The sequence below is a fragment of the Macrotis lagotis genome, chromosome 1 (assembly GCF_037893015.1).
Source record: "Macrotis lagotis isolate mMagLag1 chromosome 1, bilby.v1.9.chrom.fasta, whole genome shotgun sequence".
Taxonomy (NCBI): Eukaryota; Metazoa; Chordata; class Mammalia; order Peramelemorphia; family Peramelidae; genus Macrotis; species Macrotis lagotis.
In genome coordinates, this window is record NC_133658.1 from 542398172 (window position 1) to 542416336 (window position 18165).

At 36.2% G+C, this 18165-nt stretch overlaps 1 protein-coding gene across 5 annotated transcripts in view; it reads left to right on the forward strand.

Moving 5' to 3' along the window:
- Positions 1 to 18165, forward strand: part of SH3KBP1 (SH3 domain containing kinase binding protein 1) — a 451877-nt gene that overhangs the window by 142499 nt on the left and 291213 nt on the right. For all 5 annotated transcript variants that reach the window (XM_074214287.1, XM_074214288.1, XM_074214289.1 and 2 more), the window contains one exon: positions 9527 to 9650. In XM_074214287.1, coding sequence (XP_074070388.1) covers positions 9527 to 9650 — 124 coding nt within the window. The remainder of the gene's footprint in view (positions 1 to 9526; positions 9651 to 18165) is intronic.

Consider the following 18165-nt stretch of genomic DNA (forward strand, 5'->3'; position numbering starts at 1 on the left):
ACCACAAACAGGGTTGCTATGAATATTTTTGTACAAGTGATGTTTTTACCCTTTTTTTTCATAATCTCTTCAGGGTATAGACCTAGTAGTGGTATTGCTGGATCAAAGGGTATGCACATTTTTGTTGCCTGGTGGGCTACTGCAGGGTTTTTTGCTCAATTAATGGTTTCTTGTATAATTCTAAATGCAATGATTGCATTTGTACCAAAAAAAATTTGTAACCAAAACTGTCCATTTTATCTTCTGATTTCTGAAGTCCTTATTTGGTCAAGAATTTTTTCCTTTATCCATGGTTGTTTATGATCTAATTTGTTTGTAATATTAACCTTTACTTAATCTATTTGGGGCTCTTTGTGGTATTTGGTGGAAAATTTTGGTCTAGGCAGTTTTCTAGGTTTATCAGCAGTCTTTGTCATATAGTGAATTCTTCTCCTAGTGTTTGGGACTCCTTGAGCTTGTAAATACCATGTCACTACTGTGTTAGAGTTATTCTGGGACTTGTGTTGTTCTAATGAGCAAATTTTCTACTTTTTTTTTAAACCAATGCCAAATAGTGTTGATGATTATTGCTATGCAGTATAGTTTGAAACCTAGATCTGCTAGGCTGCCTTCCTTCCTGTATTTTTTCTTCATTTATTTGAGATCCTTGACCTTTTAGTCCTCTAGATTAATCTGTAAAAATTTTTTTCTATTTCTATAAGCTAATGTAATACCAAATCTGCTGATTCACTTAGAAGTCATTTTTATTATATTAGCATAGACCAAATTGAAGTAAGTCCCATGATCATGGATTTAGAAATAAAGGGAAAAAGCATTTTTTAAATTAACTACTATGTGTAGGCACTGTTTTAACTACTTTGTAATTCTTATTTTATTTGATCCTTTACAACCCTGGGAGGTGTGTGTTATTATCTCCATTTTATAATTGAAGAAACAAGCCAGCAGAGGTTAAGTGACTTGTACAGGGTCACACAGCTGTTATGTATTTGAGTTCAAATTTGAACTCATGTTTTCCCCACTCTAGTCCCAACTCTCTAAGCATTGGGCCACCCAGTTGCCCTAGTGTGAAGACCTCAAAGGTCTTCAAATTCAGCCTCTTCATTCTAAAGATGAGGAAACTGAGGTCTCAGGAGTTTATAACTTACCCGATGTTATACTCTTGTTGACTTTCCTAGTGAGACCCTCCTCCTCTTACCTCTTTTGGTTGATGGTCTTTATTGAATATGGTTTTATATAGCCTTCTCTTTTTTCCATTTTTATCATTGGTCCTTCTGGATTGTTTTCAGGTATTTATTTGCTAGAATTTAATGTGGAAGAGCTGGGTTTCTCTATGACCTTTTGCATATCCAGCTTAACAAATTATGTCAAAGAATCTTAGTTGATTTTGATATTATGGGGATATGTTTTGTTGGAGCAGACCATTTTTTTGATATTTTGAATCAATTTTCTTTGATAGCTAAATATTATCAAATGTTCTATTTGTGGATGAAATTTTTGACTCAGAGATGCATCTCCCCTACTTTTGAGATAGCAATTTGGATGGTGGGTAGTCATATTAAGAGTTTGTGAAGTTCAGATTTAAGAGTTAAAACTAGAAGGCTAGTCTTTATCTGGGTTTCTTTGTACCTCAAAATTGAAGATATCCTGGGGACTCTTGAAGGTTCAGAGTTGAATACTGACTCTAGTTTCAGGGTTTGCTTGTATTTTGGATGCATTCCATACTATTCAGAAATTTTCTCACAACTATGTAGATAAGTGTACCATCCCAAAATCCCAACAGACTAAAAAAAATTAAATTTTCATTAATTCATACACAAGGAGCAAGAATCAGTAATGTTTTTGGGTGTCAGTTTAGAGAAGCCCTTGGACCCTTTCTCAAAAACTTTGTTTTTAAATGCATAAAAGAAAGGCAACTGGTGAAGTAGATAGAGCATCACTGTATCACCCATGGTCTCAAAAAAAGGTAAAAGACAGTCACTGGTATAGAGAAGCTTATAATCTGATTACCTATTGAGTTTAAAATGTCTCTGGACCATCCAGTTCAAGAAGTCCAGTAGGCAGTTGAAGGTGCAAGACTGGAGGTCAGCTTAGAGGTTAGGAATAGATAAGCAGATTTGAGGATCATTAGCATAGACATACTTGAAAAAATAGGAGATGATGAGTTCATCAAGTGAAATCACTTTGGACAGGATGTTCTTCTGTGAGTTGTATTTCAGGGCCTTCATTTTCATTTGTCAACTTGTAATAAATCTTTCCAGCACACATTACATTCTAAAGAATGATATGATAGAAATTTTCTTATAGAAGAAAAGACTCCCCTTAAGTAAAGCATTTGCTTTCTCAGTATTTCAGCAATACTCTAAACTGAATCATTCTGCATGTCTTTCTTTTTTTAAAATTTAGTTTATTTTCACTTTATTACAATTGGCTTGTAAAAATAAACACAATCCTCCTCCCCCTCCCACAAAAATAGATAAACCTCAAGAAAAATAAAGTGAGAGAAAAAGAAAAAGTATGCTTCAGTCTATGTTCAGATACCCTCAGCTCTGTCTCTGGGATGGATTGCATTATTTATCTTAAGTCATCAGCAAAATTGCTTCAATGTTTTTCTCCTACACTTACTTTTGTTAGCTGTATTTTCCTCCATCCTATCCCCCATTTATTCTATTTTCTCGCCCCTTTCACCCTGTGCCTCCTCAAAAGTATGTTGTATTTGACACCCTCTCCCACAATCTTCCCTCTTTTCTGTCACCCACACCACCCTTCCCCCATCCCTTTCTCTCCTCTTTCCTCTCCTTTCCTCTAGGGTAAGACAGATATATAAATTGAGTGTATATGTTATTTTTTCCCTGAGCCATTTCCAATGAGAATGAAGCTCATTCATTGCCCCTCCATTCTTCCTTCCTGTCCTTTGCAAAAGCTTTTTCTTGCCTCTTTTACTTGAAATATCTTTGCCCATTCTACTTCTCCTTTCCCTTTGTTCCAGTGTACTCCTTTCTCACTCATTAACTCCATCTTTATAATGTATTTTATCTTCATATTCATCTCTCTCCTCTGCCTTCTCTCTCTCTCTCTCTCTCTCTCTCTCTCTATATATATATATATATATATATATATATATTCTAACAAATGAGAAAGTTCATATGAGTTCTCAGTATCATCTTCCCATGCCAGAATACAACATCATTAAATACCTCATAATTAGCCCTTCCAGTTCACCCTCTCTGTGTTTCATCTGAGTCCTATACTTGAAGATCAAACTTTCTGTTCAGCCATGGTCGTTTCAACAGGAAAATCTGAAATTTCCCCTACTTCATTGAATGTTCATCTTTTCCTCTGAAAGAGTATGTTCAATTTTGCTGGGTAGGTGATTCTTAGTTGTAATCCAAATTTTTTTCCCCTTCTGTAATATCATATTCCAAGCCCTTACTGTAGAAGCTGTTAAGTCCTATATAGTTTTGACTGTAGCTTCACAATATATGAATTATTTCTTTTTGGCTGCTTATAATATTTTCTCCTTGACTTGGGAGTTCTGGAATTGCAAACAAATAAATATAATATTCCTGGGCATTTTTATCTTGGTATCTCTTTCAGGAGGTGATTGGTGGATTTTCTCAGTTTTTATTTTGCCCTCTGCTTCTAGGATATCAGGGTAATTTTCCTGGAGAAATTCTTGAAAAGTGAAGTCTAGGCTCTTTTTGTGATCATGGCTTTTCAGGCTTTCAATAATTTTTAAATAATGTCTCCTGTATCTGTTTTGCAGATCAGTTGTTTTTCCAATGAATTATTTCCCATTTTCTTCTAGATTTTTGTTCTTTTGGTTTTGTTTTATTGTTTCTTGATTTGTCACAAAGTCATCAGCTACTCTTAGCTCCATTCTACATTTTAAGGGATTATTTTCTTCAGAGAGCTTTTTTACTTCCTTTTCCATCTGACCAATACTGCTTTTTAAGGCAGTCTTCTCCTCATTGACTTTTTAGACTGCTTTTTCTATTTGACCTAAACTGATTTTTAAGATGTAATTTTCTTCAGTATTTTTTTGTTATCTCCTTTACCAACTTGCTGACTTGGTATTTATGATTTTCCCACATTGCTCTTATTTCTCTTACCAATTTTTCCTCTACCTCCCTTACTTGATTTTCAGAATCTTTTTCAACTTCTTCCACAGCCTGAGACCAATTTCTCTTTTTCTTGGAGACTTTGGATAAAGAAGCTTGGGCTTTGTTATCTTCTTTGTATTTTGATCCTCTGTGGGAACAAAGTAATTGTCTATGGTTGGATTTTTTTTTTCTCCTGTTGTTTGCTCATTTCCCCAGCCTATGACTTGATTTTAACTATTTGTAAGGTGGGGCTCTGCTTCCACGGTGGAGGATGCACTGTCCCAAGCTTTTGAGGGTTTTTTGGACACCTCCCCAGGGGCCTCAGTTCCTTCAAGTTCCTCTCTTATGAGAGGCTCTGACCGTTCTCCTGATTATGCTCTGGTTTGTGGATGACCACAGCTGTGATGAGGATCCCTGCTCTATTATGGCAATATAGGGCTCAGATTGCGACCTGGATCTGAGTATGGGCAAAGCAGCAGAGTTCTGCCCCAGGGGTAGCGGAGAGACCCCTGCAATCTCTCTCTATCCCTTTACTGACTGTGGCCTGAGCTCTCTGGAAGCAGCTGCTGGGTGGCTGTGCAGGCCTGTATCTGGCTCCCAGGGTGGGACTGCACTGACCTGGGTTCTATGATGACTCTGACAGAGTTTTCCTGCTTACTTTCCAAGTTGTTCTTGGCAATCCCTGAGTTGAGAAGTCTGGAAACTGCCCCCACTTCCACAGACTCAAGTGCACCCAGGGAGCCAGGTGCCCTGCTGGCCGTTCCTGGAAGGCTGGAGCTGATTCTCTTTAGTGCGATGTGGGGCTGCACTGCGTCCCTTTCCAACTCTGGTGGAATAGACCCTTCCTGCAGATCTTCCAAGTTATCTTGGACTGGAAAATTGTTTCACTTAGTCTTTCTATGGATTCCACCAGCCTAGAATTTGGTTAGAGTCAAAATTTTAAGGCATTTAGAATTGTCTGGGGGAAAGTTTCTGGGAATTCCTGCCTCTATTCCTCATTTTGGCTCCACCCCCTCTCTCTGTATCTTTCAACACCTCCTTTTAGATAGCAACAACATTAAGAAAAATCAGTGATTTAGTGTTCTACCAGTATAAAGAGACTACCATGTACTAAGTACTGGGATACAAGAAAAGCCAATTTACAATCTAGTGGGTCACACAGGTAATAAATAGAATGATCCATGATTAGAACCCAGGTCTTCTGATACTGGATCCAGGGCTATATCACAGAGTACATCTGTGTGGTTTGCAGTACATTTTGACTACAAATGGAAAAGCTGTATTTTTTGGTTCTTCTCCAAAAATTCAACCTGTGAAAAGAATAGAAACTCAGCTGGTATTTGGCTTCACTCCTGAGTAGATAATAGACTGCTTGCCATGGCTGTAAACCTTATCTCAATGTGAAGCAGGCATTTTAAAAATAACTTCTCCTGCTTTGTCTTTTGCCAAGAAGGGAACAAGTCCTACCCTGAACTATTGCTCAGAAAGGCAGGTGCTGCTCCTCCAGAACTGTCCACACACAAATAAAACACTGTGTGATACCTGAAGATGGCCCAGATTTATTTGTCTATGATAGGTATTTAGACCACAGGAATTTAACTTCTAGCCTTGGAGGAAGAATGAGTCAGCTGTTGCCTAATTTCTTTAGTGGCCAGAATGGAACATGATGAGGCTACTTTGAATAGACCCAATGACCATAGATTTGAATAGGCTATAGCACTGCATTGTGTACAAAATCAATGTGAAGTTGTTCTCTTCTTAAACATTAGCTTCTGTGTGTTCCTGGATCTCCTGGATTTCTATCTTCTTTAAGAATTTGAGTCTAGGATTTGACTTGAAGCAGTAAAGTATTGTTGGGGGGGAGAGGGGGAAAGCACCAGGTGGGGATTGGAGAGACCCAGGTTCTCCTTAGTCTTTGTCTCTAGCCAATTGAGTCATTTATTGTTATTGTATAGAATGATGGAATTATGTAAAGTAATGTGAAATAATTGTGGAAATGTTTAGAATAGGAAGATTTTAAAACTGAAAGTCTTCCTATTCTATGAATCTGCACTTTGAAATGATGACTTTGGCAATTGAAGAACTGGTAAGGATCACTTTTTTTTTTATTAGATAGTCCTTTTCTCCCCCCCCCCCCCCCCCCGTATATTCTTCACTCAAGTTGTCTGTTCTTCTGAACTCAGTTTCTTCTCCTGTAAAATGAGGAGGTCTGACTAAATGATCTTTAGGACCCCTTTTAGCTGTCTTTTAAAATTTTGAATTTGTATTGGCATCTTTTTATCTTTGTCACCTAAATTTACCACTGTATCCTTTCTCCTTTTTCTCCTCCCCTCGCCTATAACAACAGAAAAGAAAAAAGAGGGAAAAAGATGAAAAATCAGAAAAATCATTCAGTGCATTGGATATAATATGACAATTTATGAAATCTCCTTATCTATGGACCCCCTTTCTCTACAGAGAGCAAAGGGAAATGTTTTCTTAATTCTTTACTTTGGGGCCAAATTTCTTTGTAATTTTGAAATATTCACTTTCAGTTGATTTTTGGTAGTTGTTTTTTTCCACTTGTGTTGTTGTAAATCCTTGTATAGATCTTGTTTTCCTAGTTCTCCAGCTCAACCTTTCTATGATTCCATGAACTACTTTATCATCTTAGTATAAAATCCAAGAATTTAACATGCCCTGATTTCCCCTCCTATACTTTATTTCCTTCAAAAAAAATTCATTATCCACTTCATTTGTGGCCTTATTTTCACAGAAGGATGACTGGGTGCAACATTACCATGAGCTGAAACACTGGGGAAGAGTCTTTGTGAAAGAGAGTATCTGAGAAAGATGTATTTTCTACAGTTTCACATTTTGTAAATTACTTAGAAAAACTTTTAGTATATGAAGGGCATTTTGCTAAGCAAGGAAAGGCAAACAACTCAAACAAAATAACCCCTGCTTTCAAGAATCTCACATGGAAATGGAGGTGACAGCGTGCCAATAAATGAGGTGAATGAGAAGGGAGATAAATTGACTTAAAGTAACGTGAAAGGGAAGCCAATAGCTTCAGGGTTAGCTGAAGGGGACCAGGAAAGACCCCCTTCCTTGAAGGAAGTCAGGGAAATTGAAAGGTGGAGGTGAAAAGGTAGAGCATTGGGTCAGTATGAAGGCAAAGAGATGACAGAGGGAATATCATATTGGATGAACAATAAATACACCTGCATTGTTGCCTTTTAGAGTCCATGGAAGGGTTAAGGTAAAAGGAGCTAGGTAATATTGAGTTTAATTGCTGAACAGATGATTTTGTATTGAATCAAGGAAGTAATAGGGAGCTAATGCAGCTTATTAAGTAGGAGAGTGATTTGGTCAGTTTTAGACTTTGGAAAAATCCTCTTGGAAACTTGAGTGGAGATTAGATTGAAGGAGAGAAGAATTTGAGTCAGGAAATCAGATAGAAGGCTGTTGCAATAAGCAGATGAGGGTCTGAACCGGTAGAGGTATGAGTGGACAGAAGGATGAACGATATCATGTAAGTAGACCAACCTATTTGATAAGAGATTGGATATGTAGGATGAGTGATTAGGTCATTCAATTGGGTTTTGGGGAGCAAAGTCAACAAAAACAGGTTTAGAAGAGGGAAAGAGTTGGATGGAAGCTATCAGTTATATTTTGAACATATTGAGTTTGAAATGTATACTGGTTTGGAAACCAATGCTGTTTGGAATCATTAATTGTTATTTTATAAAATTGTGCAGTTATTTATGTTCTGTACATTCTAGGGTACCCCCCTTCAACCTCAAACTCCGACTAATAGGATGTTTGCCAGTGATGCCCACCATCAAGGATTCTAGGGTCAAGCCACTAGGACTTCACTCAGCCTTAATTTCGCTTGTTATTCCCCTTAATAATCAACTAGTAGCCACCCTTAGGTCTTGGCAGATGTATTTACCACAATGACGTTATAAGAACAGTGACTGCAAAACATCTCCTGCCTTAAATTTGAGGTACATTTTCCCACAAATGCACACAGGGTTAGAACCTCAGCCCTTGGAGGCAGGTCTGGTTTTCTCCTTTGCTGTTCATACATTGCCCCTTCTGATTTGTTCAGGAGACATATTTATTTCTCATAAAGGCATGCCATTTTTTTTTTTTTTGCAGGTAGTTTAACACCTTGTTCTCATCTTAAAACCTCATCATTCACGATGAAATCTTCTGATTACAACTAAATAGGGGAAGGTCAGGAAGTCACACTCCTCTTCCCCTCCCTTGCATTTAAAATAATATTACAGTAAATGTTTAAAATTAGGAGAGTTTCTAAATGAGGATCTAAAAGGAGTATTAGTTTACAAATGACTAGTGGATCCCAGTTATACCACAGTAATGAAGGAAAACATTATGAGGATCATTAAGGGGAAAAAGTAGGTATAAGAGACTTATCAGAATCACATAGTATCTTAGGTCAGGTGGGAACTCAAAGTTTTCTGACATCATAAACTGCAGCCTAACTGCCTTGAATGAACCCAGCTCGGTCATCAGGAAAATCAATATTTTTGCTTCTTTAAAATTTTTTTCTTTTATTTGGAATTAAGCACTGAAAAGTATGATATAATGGATAATAGGCTGGCATTGGAGTCAAATCCTGTTTGTAACACAATAGCTCTGTGACTATGGTTAAGTCACTTAACCTCAGTTAGACTTGTCAGAGAACTCCATAAGATTATATATTCTGGACAGGTTGCCTGTTTGTATCATTTCCACACTAGAGTTTCTCCAAAACTCTATACCTTTTCTTCCCCCCCGCCCCGCCAAAAGGAGCTAAAAAATTAGAAGGAACAAACTCTCTATTTTTGCTAATTAAATATAAATTTTAATTGAGAATTATTTTTATCATGATTCCAAGGTTAGTATAATGCTATACACAATACTAATGATTTAGAGAATAGAGCATTCTTCTTTAATCCCACATGGGCACTTTATGGCATCAATAAATGGTGTGTATTCCTTGGGAGATTTTAAAGTGTTGACAGTATGATTGGTCTTAGGCTTTACAGTTTTAAAAAGGTAAAAATAAATGGTATTGACCACTCAGTAAATGTACTGGATTGGTGGTGCATGTATTTGTAAAGCACAGCTTTAACCAATGACTTCTGAGGTCCTTCTGAGGCCTCAGATCCAAGATCTTACATTCCTATGACCTTGGTTACATATTGATCACATCCTTGCAAATGTCAGTTTTCTGTTTCATAAGGCCCTCTTTTAAGTAGATAAAACAACTCGGGGGAGGGGAATGTCAGAAAGAACATGTGTTGCTCTTATGTCTTGCAAGTTAGGGTTATTGTAGTTCACAAGTGGAATGCTTGTTTTTGGAAAAAAGAAGAAGCTTAAAATACTCAATGTAGCATCCTAAAATTTCAAAGTAGTCTTTTTTTAAATCCCCATAGGAGATAAAGAAGGAGATGAAGAAAGAAACCCTTTCCAGCAAGCCTCCTGAGAAGCCTATGCAGGAAGTGTCCAATGGAAGCTCTTTGCTGTCTTCTGACACGATTATAAGAACCAACAAAAGAGGTATGATAAGAATTATTACATAATGTGGATAACTTAATTAACCCTATCCTCTCAAATGATTATTGAGTTTTTGATTGTCAAAAATTAAATGAAATACACTTAAAAAAATCTTTTCAACTTGATAATAGGAAAAAAAACCCAATCCCAAAATAAGGATGATCTGGAGAAAATGTTCAGAGGACTTTTCTGACAGTGGGGAGGAAGAATGATGAAGGGAGCTTCCTTTGCTGGTGTTTTTTTTTTTCAAAAAGTTTTGGAATTATTTTCTGTATCTCTTTATGAAAAAACCGTTTGTACAGATGGTTTAACTTTCTTCTGGGTGAGGCTACAAATATTGTTGGTCACAGAATCAAATGAGACAAAGGGCTTTATAAAACACTAAGGCATATGAATGGTAATAATGATTAATTTATAGTACTAGTGCCAGAATTTTATATGTTATACTCATTTGTGCCAGAGTCAGTGGACCTCTTAGCATTATGCTTTGTCCTTCCAAATGTTATTCTTCTGGGCACTGAGGCAGCATATGAGTGGATATATTTAGTACACAGTACATTGTTTAACAATCATTAGCAATTCCTGGCTATGAGCTTCCTATCTCTAGGGATCTTCAAGTGGAAGCTGGATGAACACTTGTTTGTGGGTAGATGGCTGTTTTCCATTTGGGGTAAGGGTTGAACCAGATGGTTTGGGAGGTCTTTTCCAACTGCCTCTGATTCTCGGATGTTCCTTTATTTTCTCAAAGTTTGCAGTTACAGAATTGTGGTAGTTGTGTCTGTTTTGTGTAAGAATATGGGCATGCATGTCTGTTCTTTATTTGGCTTTCTTTGTTTCAATGATTGAAGGATATGAGGTCATTCAGAAGATGCCTATTTCCATCATATTATATTGCAGCTATCTATATGGTTTTTTTTTTTAACCTTTCAGCCTTTGGCAGCATAAATTTACTATCCATTTGGAAGAGAGTACTGTTCTGTGCTTTGTGAGTAGTTATAAAGAAAGTGGAAAACAGTGAAGGTAGTCAGAAATCTCATAACTATATATATATATATATATATATATGTAATATATATAATATATGTAAATATATATATAAATATGGAGCAGTAGTTCATTAGTAAAAATGGAGATATATCAGGGCTTTGGGGTTCAAGAGGATTGTGAATTTGGATTGGGGAAAATTTATATCTTTATTTTAATATAATTGATATAATTATATTTATATTTTATAACTTATATTGATATAATTTACTATAATTGATTTCCTTTGCATTTCTTACATTTTTTATTTTAAGCAGTTATCATTATGCTGTCCATATAGGGTTGCACATACATAAGAAGTTAAGAACCCCCTTATATAGAAGAAAGAAGTCAAGTTTACATAATGATGGATAATAATAGCTAATCCTTCACAAAATTTAGATAGCAAAAGACTATCTTCAATCAATGACTGAGTATCAGGTTCAGTTTTGTAAATTACTCTAGATATTAGTGTTGTTCCTCTCTCTCTCTCTCTCTCTTCCTACTTCCCCTCCCTTCCCATCCCTGCTCCCCTTTATAGCCCAGTCCCTTTCTCTACTCCCTTAACACCTTAACAAGCGCCCCCTCAGCTATCTTGGTTAGCATTTTCTTTTCAGACAGGTTCCTCCCTAGTTGCTAGAAGCTATAGTATTTTTTTATTTTGCATTTAAAAGTTTTCATGTTGCAGAGTAGGAGTCTCTGGTTGTAAGACTTTGTATTGTACTGTAAATGGAAACCTCAGACCTGCAGAAAGCATGACTCAATACAGTCTTGAGAATTGGTTTCATAATTCTAAAGGCTTGAAAAAAAATTGGATTCAGGTCTCTGAATTTAATTTAGCATCCACCCACAGTTACCAGTATGCCCTTCCCCTTCTTAGATACTCCTACATTGCTTTTTTTTTTAAATGGTTTCTCATGTCAGTAGGCTGAGGAAACATATATATCTACTTAAAAGTACACTCAAGCTGTGAGGCCTACAAATTCATATCTAAATCAAACAAACATTTATTAAGTACCTGCTATGTGAAATTAAAGCTGAATCAGTTTAAACTGAATGTGTGTGTGGGGGTTTCTTTGCTGGGTGGTACAATGGATGCAGGCCCAGGTTTGGAGTCAGGAAGGCTTGAATTCAAATTTGGCTTCAGATACTTCCTTGCTGTGTGACCCTGGGCAAGTCATTTTACCTCTGTCTGACTCAGTTTCCTCAACTGTAAAACGAGGGTAATAATAGCACCTACCTTATAGGGTTGTTGTAAGGATTAAATGAGATAGTTTGTTAAATGATTAGCATAGGGACTAGCACATTTGTTGTTGTTGTTCAGTTGTTTCCATTGTGTTTGACTCTTCCTTTGGGGGTTTTCTTGGGGCAAAGATATTGGAGTGATTTGGCCATTTCCTTCTCTAGGTCATTTTACAGATGAGGAAACTGAGGCAGAAGGGTGAAGTGATAATTGGAGCCATATAAGTATTCATTCCCTTCCCTCTTCCCTTTTATGGGTTCTGGACCCTACTGGCAGTTTGATGAAACCTCGGGACCTCTTCTTTGAACTGTGTTTTTAACTTCATAGAATAAAATACAAATCCAGTCCTTTGCCAAGGTCTGTTGATTTCCTTCACCTCTATACCTTATCTCAGATATGCCCCCTTCTCTCCTCTACCACTTTAGTGCTAACATCTCATTTGTTGTAATACTCTTCTCGTGGGTCTGCCTGCCACAAGTCTCTCTCCTTTCCATTCAATCTTTCATTCAGCCACTAAAGTAATTTTCCTAATACACAGACTTGACCAGGTCATTCCTCTGCTCAATAAACTCCAGTGGCTTTCTATTGCTTCTAGGACCAAATATAAAATCCTGTTTGGCATTCAAAGCCATTTACAACCTAACTCTCTTCTGCCTTAAAGATATGTACTCTTGACCCAGTGAGGATTGTCTCCTGACTATTCCGCTGAGGCCCTCTGTCTCTGGACTCTGGTCATTTCTCTGTCTGTTCCCCAGACCTAGAATGATCTCTCTTCTCTTCTCATCTCTGCTTACTAACTTCCCTAGCTTCCTTTAAGTCCCAAGTAAAATCCTATCTTTTACAAGAAACCTTTCTCGAAGCCCTTTTTTATCCTAGTGCCTTCCCTCTTACTTAGTCCCTATTTAGCCTGTATATCACTTATTTGTACATAATTGTTTGCCAGTGTCTCTCCTATGTGATTGTGAGCTACTTGAGGCAGGCACTGTCTTTGCCTCTTTTCGAATCCCTAGTGCTAAGAACAATGTCTGGCTTATCATAAGGACTTAATAAATGTGTATTGAGATAGCAACAGAAATCAATTATAGTGAAATAATGATTTTTTTAAAAATACAAGTTCCCAGGCCTCCCTCCCCAGCCCTCTTCCTTCCGCCCTTCCCCTACTACCTTTCCATGAACTTCTAGATAGGTGCAACCCAGGTGAAAAACCCTTGACATAGAAGAAAAAATTACCCAGTTCCTGATATCTATGAGTTTATATTCTGATTGGTGAGATATAGCATACATAAATAGTTATAATAAAATTTACAATATGTATATATGCAAAAAAAGATGTGATGCAGAATAAAGAGAATGGCTTTGGAGTAAGAATTCTCTGATTTTTAGATAGGTTCAAATGATTACCATTGTGTGACTGAGCAAGTCCCTTTACCCTCCCAATGCCTCACTTTTCTCATCTGCAAAATGGGGGTGGTTGGAATAAACGTCCCTTCTGTGAGAGGTGATCCTATGGGGTCAGATGGAATAGACTGAGAGGTTTTTTTTTAGATAAAGAAAGATTTTATTTATTTTGAGATTTACAATTTTTCCCCTAATCTTGCTTCCCTCCCCTCAAACCACCACAGAAAGAAGTCTATTGGTCTTTACATTGTTTCCATGGCATACATTGATCTAAGCTGATGAGAGAGAAATCATATCCTTAAGGAAGAAAAATAATGTATTAGAGATAGCAAAATTACATAATAAGATAACAGTTTTTTTTTTAATTAAAGGTAATAGTCTTTGGTCTTTGTTCAAACTCCACAATTCTTTCTCTGGCTACAGATGGCATTCTCCATCGCAGATATCCCAAAATTGTGCCTGATTGTTGCACTGATGGAATGAGCAAGTCCATCAAGGTTGATCATCACCCCTATGTTGCTGTTAGGATGTACAATGTTCTTCTGGTTCTGCTCATCTTGTTCAGCATAGACAGAGAGTTTTAAGGAAGGAGAGATCATTTCTAGCCAAGAGGTTGTAGTAGTTGTTGCTTATCCTTCAGTTCTTGAAGAAGACTAAGATATCAGGGAGGTAATGCCATTACAAGCAAGTGAATTGATTTAAGTGAGGGGGGCTGTGCTAAGTCATCAGCCTTACTTCCTCCTTCAGAGCCATCTGGGTCCAGTGGCCAGATATAGATCAGGACAACTAGAGATGGTCCTGGATGCAGTGGGAAACCTTGACCTAGATCTTTCCCAGGTCACTGGTATCACCTATCCAGAGTGAATGCAGCAAGTAGCAAGAGGAACTTGGAGAAGGTAGTGTTGGCTATATTGAGCTTTGAAGGTAGGGAAAAGTTTCCATAGGTGGCAACATGGGGGAGATGTCTCTTCAATTAAAGTACAAGTGTAGGCCTTGAAGAGGTCAGGAGATTGCTAATAATTCCATTTGGCTAAACCAAAGGTTGTTAACCTGGATTCTAACAAAATTTTTTTTTAACATTTTGATAAATGTATTTCATTATAATTTATTTCTTTCATAATTTTACTCTTAGACATTAAGATCAACTACTATGACATCTTGAAGAAACTGCCCCCCATACCTGATTCTCAAACTTATAGAATCATAAAATTGTAAGATTTAGAACTAGAAGGAGGGTACTTCTGAAAATCATTTGGAGCAGGGTTGTTCATCTTTTTAGCTCTTGACTGATATGGCCTGCTCTAGAACAAGGACTCTTTTCTTTTTTCATTTTATTTTATTTTAATTTTTTTTCCAATTACATGCAAAGATAGCATTCAACATTCATCCTTTTGGAAGCTTTTGAGTTACACATTTTTCTACCAGCCTCCCTTCTCTCTCCTCTCCTCATGGCAGCAAGCAATCTAATGTAGATTATAAATGTACAATCATTTTTAACATATTTCCATAATAGTCACATTGTGAAAGAAGAATTAGAACTAGGAGGAAAAACCTTGAAAAAAGAAGAAAAAGCATAAAAGAAGTTTTAAAAAGTGAACATAATATGTTTTATAGAGCAAGAATTCTTAATATGGAATTCATGAACTTGTTTTTAAAAAATATTTTTATAACTAATTCAGAATAATAAATTTTTGATAATGCTCTGTATTTCATTTTATACATTTAAAAACATTATTTTGTGAAGGAGGCTATTGGTTTCCTCAAACTGCCCAAGAGGCACTGAATTAAGAATTAATTATTATTTTTATAAATCATATAATTAATTAATTAAGAATTCTCTAGACTAAATCAAGTGAAATAATAGTTGTAAACCACTTAACATAGTGCCTGAAAAATAGAGTTATAGAAATGTTTTTCTTCCCTTTACTTTCCCTCGACCATAAGAGACTTGAACAGGAATAGTGTGAAATAAGCTGGGTTGGAACTAGATTTGTGTAATCACACTTAGTAAAGTAAAATGAAGACCTGAGATTATTTTCTAGATATTATCTAAAATATCTAAAATACTTATATTATCTAAGCTTAAATTACCTAACTTAATACTTAACTTAATAACTTAACCTAACTTAATACTTAAAAAATATCTAAATACTTAAAATAAAAATTGGAAGTAATTTTTCTCATGAGTGTTTTTCTCTTTTCAACTCTACTCTGTAAGAGAGAGGTGGATGGAGTAATGGATCAAGAATTAAACCTTGAATCAGGAAAACCTCAGCTCAGAGACTTCCTCAGATACTTAGTAACTGTACAACTTTCTAGGTGACCTTTCTGGCCTCAGTTTACTTGCCTAGAAAATGAGAGGGCTGTACTTGTTTACTAAGGTCCCTTCTAAGTTTACAGTCTCATGAACCTGTAAGCTAAAAATGACTTCCATCTTCTTTAGAAAGATTCTCAACAAAACAACAACAAAATAGGAAGTAGAATGTACAAAATTTCTTTTTTGCTCAATGCCTACTTTTGTTTAGGGGCCTAACTCCTCCTGATGCTCAGCAACACCATTCTAATTTCTTTTGGACCCTGGATTTAATGGAGACAAATAACAGTGGGCCAGTATTCCAGAGACTAAGCACATTGTGGACCATCTGTAAATATGAAACAATTAAAAAACAATCTTTGTTCTGTTCCAGGGCTCATCACTGACTCACTGTGTCACCTGGGCCAGACATAAATCTCTAGTTGTTTGGCAGCAGTTAGGATTGAAATGAAGCATTGTGCAAAAGGGACCAATCACTAGATTTTGTCCCTACCCCCACTAAGTCAAGACTAACAGCATTCTAGCCCTACTGATAATAAATCAAAGTAAGTAGATTGATTGGCTGTGTCAGACCAGATAAATAGATCATTGTGTTGAAGTCAAAAGCTACATTTTTCCCACCCAAATCAATGAAAAAGCATTTCCCTTACCCTCAACTTTCCCCGCCCCTATTCCAACTAGGGTCAGAGGCTAAATTGGTGGGATTTCTTCAATAATTAATGAAATCTTTTGTCCTGCTGGTCTTAATATTTTTCATATATTAGGGGAATCAGGAACTCTTAATTCTTGATGAATTTTCCCTACCCAAGAGGTTTATCCTTGGATGTTTTTTTTTCCATTACTGTTGTTTATAGCTATTGTGGGGAAGAAATGACTTTTGGAGACTCCACCAGCAAAATCTATGTGTGTTCTCATTAGCTTATTTAGATTTACAGATTTAGAATCTAATCTAGTATTTAAAATTTCATTTTCCTTTGCTCCATTAGTCAGATGAGATATGAAGCACACTAGAATTGAATAGAATTGACAAAAATCCCTATTTGTCTTATTTATCAAAAAAAGGAGAATTTTATAATTAAGGTATGCTATTTCTTTTATGTCTATTTGCTGTCTGTTTGATTTGAACATTTGTATTATGTTTAGTACAGAGAAATCAAAATCAGTTTCTACTCCCAACTCCAAATGCTTTTCACTTGTAAAACAAACGATCTGAATTTGAGTTAGGTTAAGCTGGCATCTGATCAGTACTGTCCAGTTGTTGCAGTGTTTTTTTGGTATAACAAAACATGATAGTCAGTGTGTTACCCAAGTTTCATACTGGGAAGATGATAGTCCTCCTCAACCATAGGTGGGTATGAGATCTAAAATTGGAGTTGACATGTTTTGTGGTAGTTAAAAATAAAGTTTGAGTAAATGCCTACCATTTGAAAAAAATAGCTTTGGGTACAAATTAGTTTCAGCTTTCTGCTTTAACACATGTAAATTTCTTCAGTGTTTGTTTAGAGGTAGATTTAACTGAGAAAAGTTTAAATCTGGGCCTACATTGAAATGAATAGTGAGCAAGTAGCCACAGTTGGCTAAGCAGACATGAATTTTATATTCTGATCATTAGGAAGCTGGAGGGCTGTTCTGTCTGTGCAAACACCTGTATCATTTCTAGTGCCATCAAATGGATCACAGGGAGAGAAGGAGCATCTTGCTGAAAATAAACTTTTATTCCAAGGAATAAAATTTGAATTTTTTTCCCATTTTGATTTTGCAAAATAGCCACCATATTTCAGAAGGTTATTCTAAACTTAAATATGTAACAAATCCAAGCCAGAAAATCTGGACTCTCTCATAATATTACACAGAGCCTTAAGTAGAGCCAAATGTCATCCCTATTCATTAGGCAGTGACGCATTTTCTCTTACTTCTGAGGAAAATTTCTTTTTCTTTTTGCTTGCTTGTAAACCAATAAAGGAAAATGATGATCATTTCAATCTGGGAAAATTGATATCTGGGGAAGCATGTTTTTTTCCAAAACATGCTAATACAATGTATGCTGAAGGCTAATGTATATGTTTAATGATATTTTCACTCAGTTCTTCTATTTTTAAACTAACATGTGGCTATGCATGTGGTATTTCCTTACTGTTTTATTTTCAATTGAAAATATTCTCATTAGGAATAAAAAAATTTTAAATCTAGTCTTATAACAGTTACATTTTATTTTTATTTCTCAGTGTATCTCTCTCTCTTTTCCCTTACCCAGAGACCCATACCTAAAAACAAAAATTTTTTAAAGAGCAAAATAAAGATGGATCAGCAAAATTAATTAACATTTCAGAGTCTGACTTTCTGTGCAGTGTTCTACAATCATAGTTTTCCACCTGTGCAAAGAAGTGGGGAAGAAAGTACCTTCTTATATATCTCTTCTTTGAGGCTGGTCTTCATTATAATTTCACAGCATTCACTTTAGATCATCTTGTTTTTGTTTGTTTATTTTGGCAGTAATTGCTTGCTTGCTTTTGTGTACACTGCTTTTTATTCATGTAAGT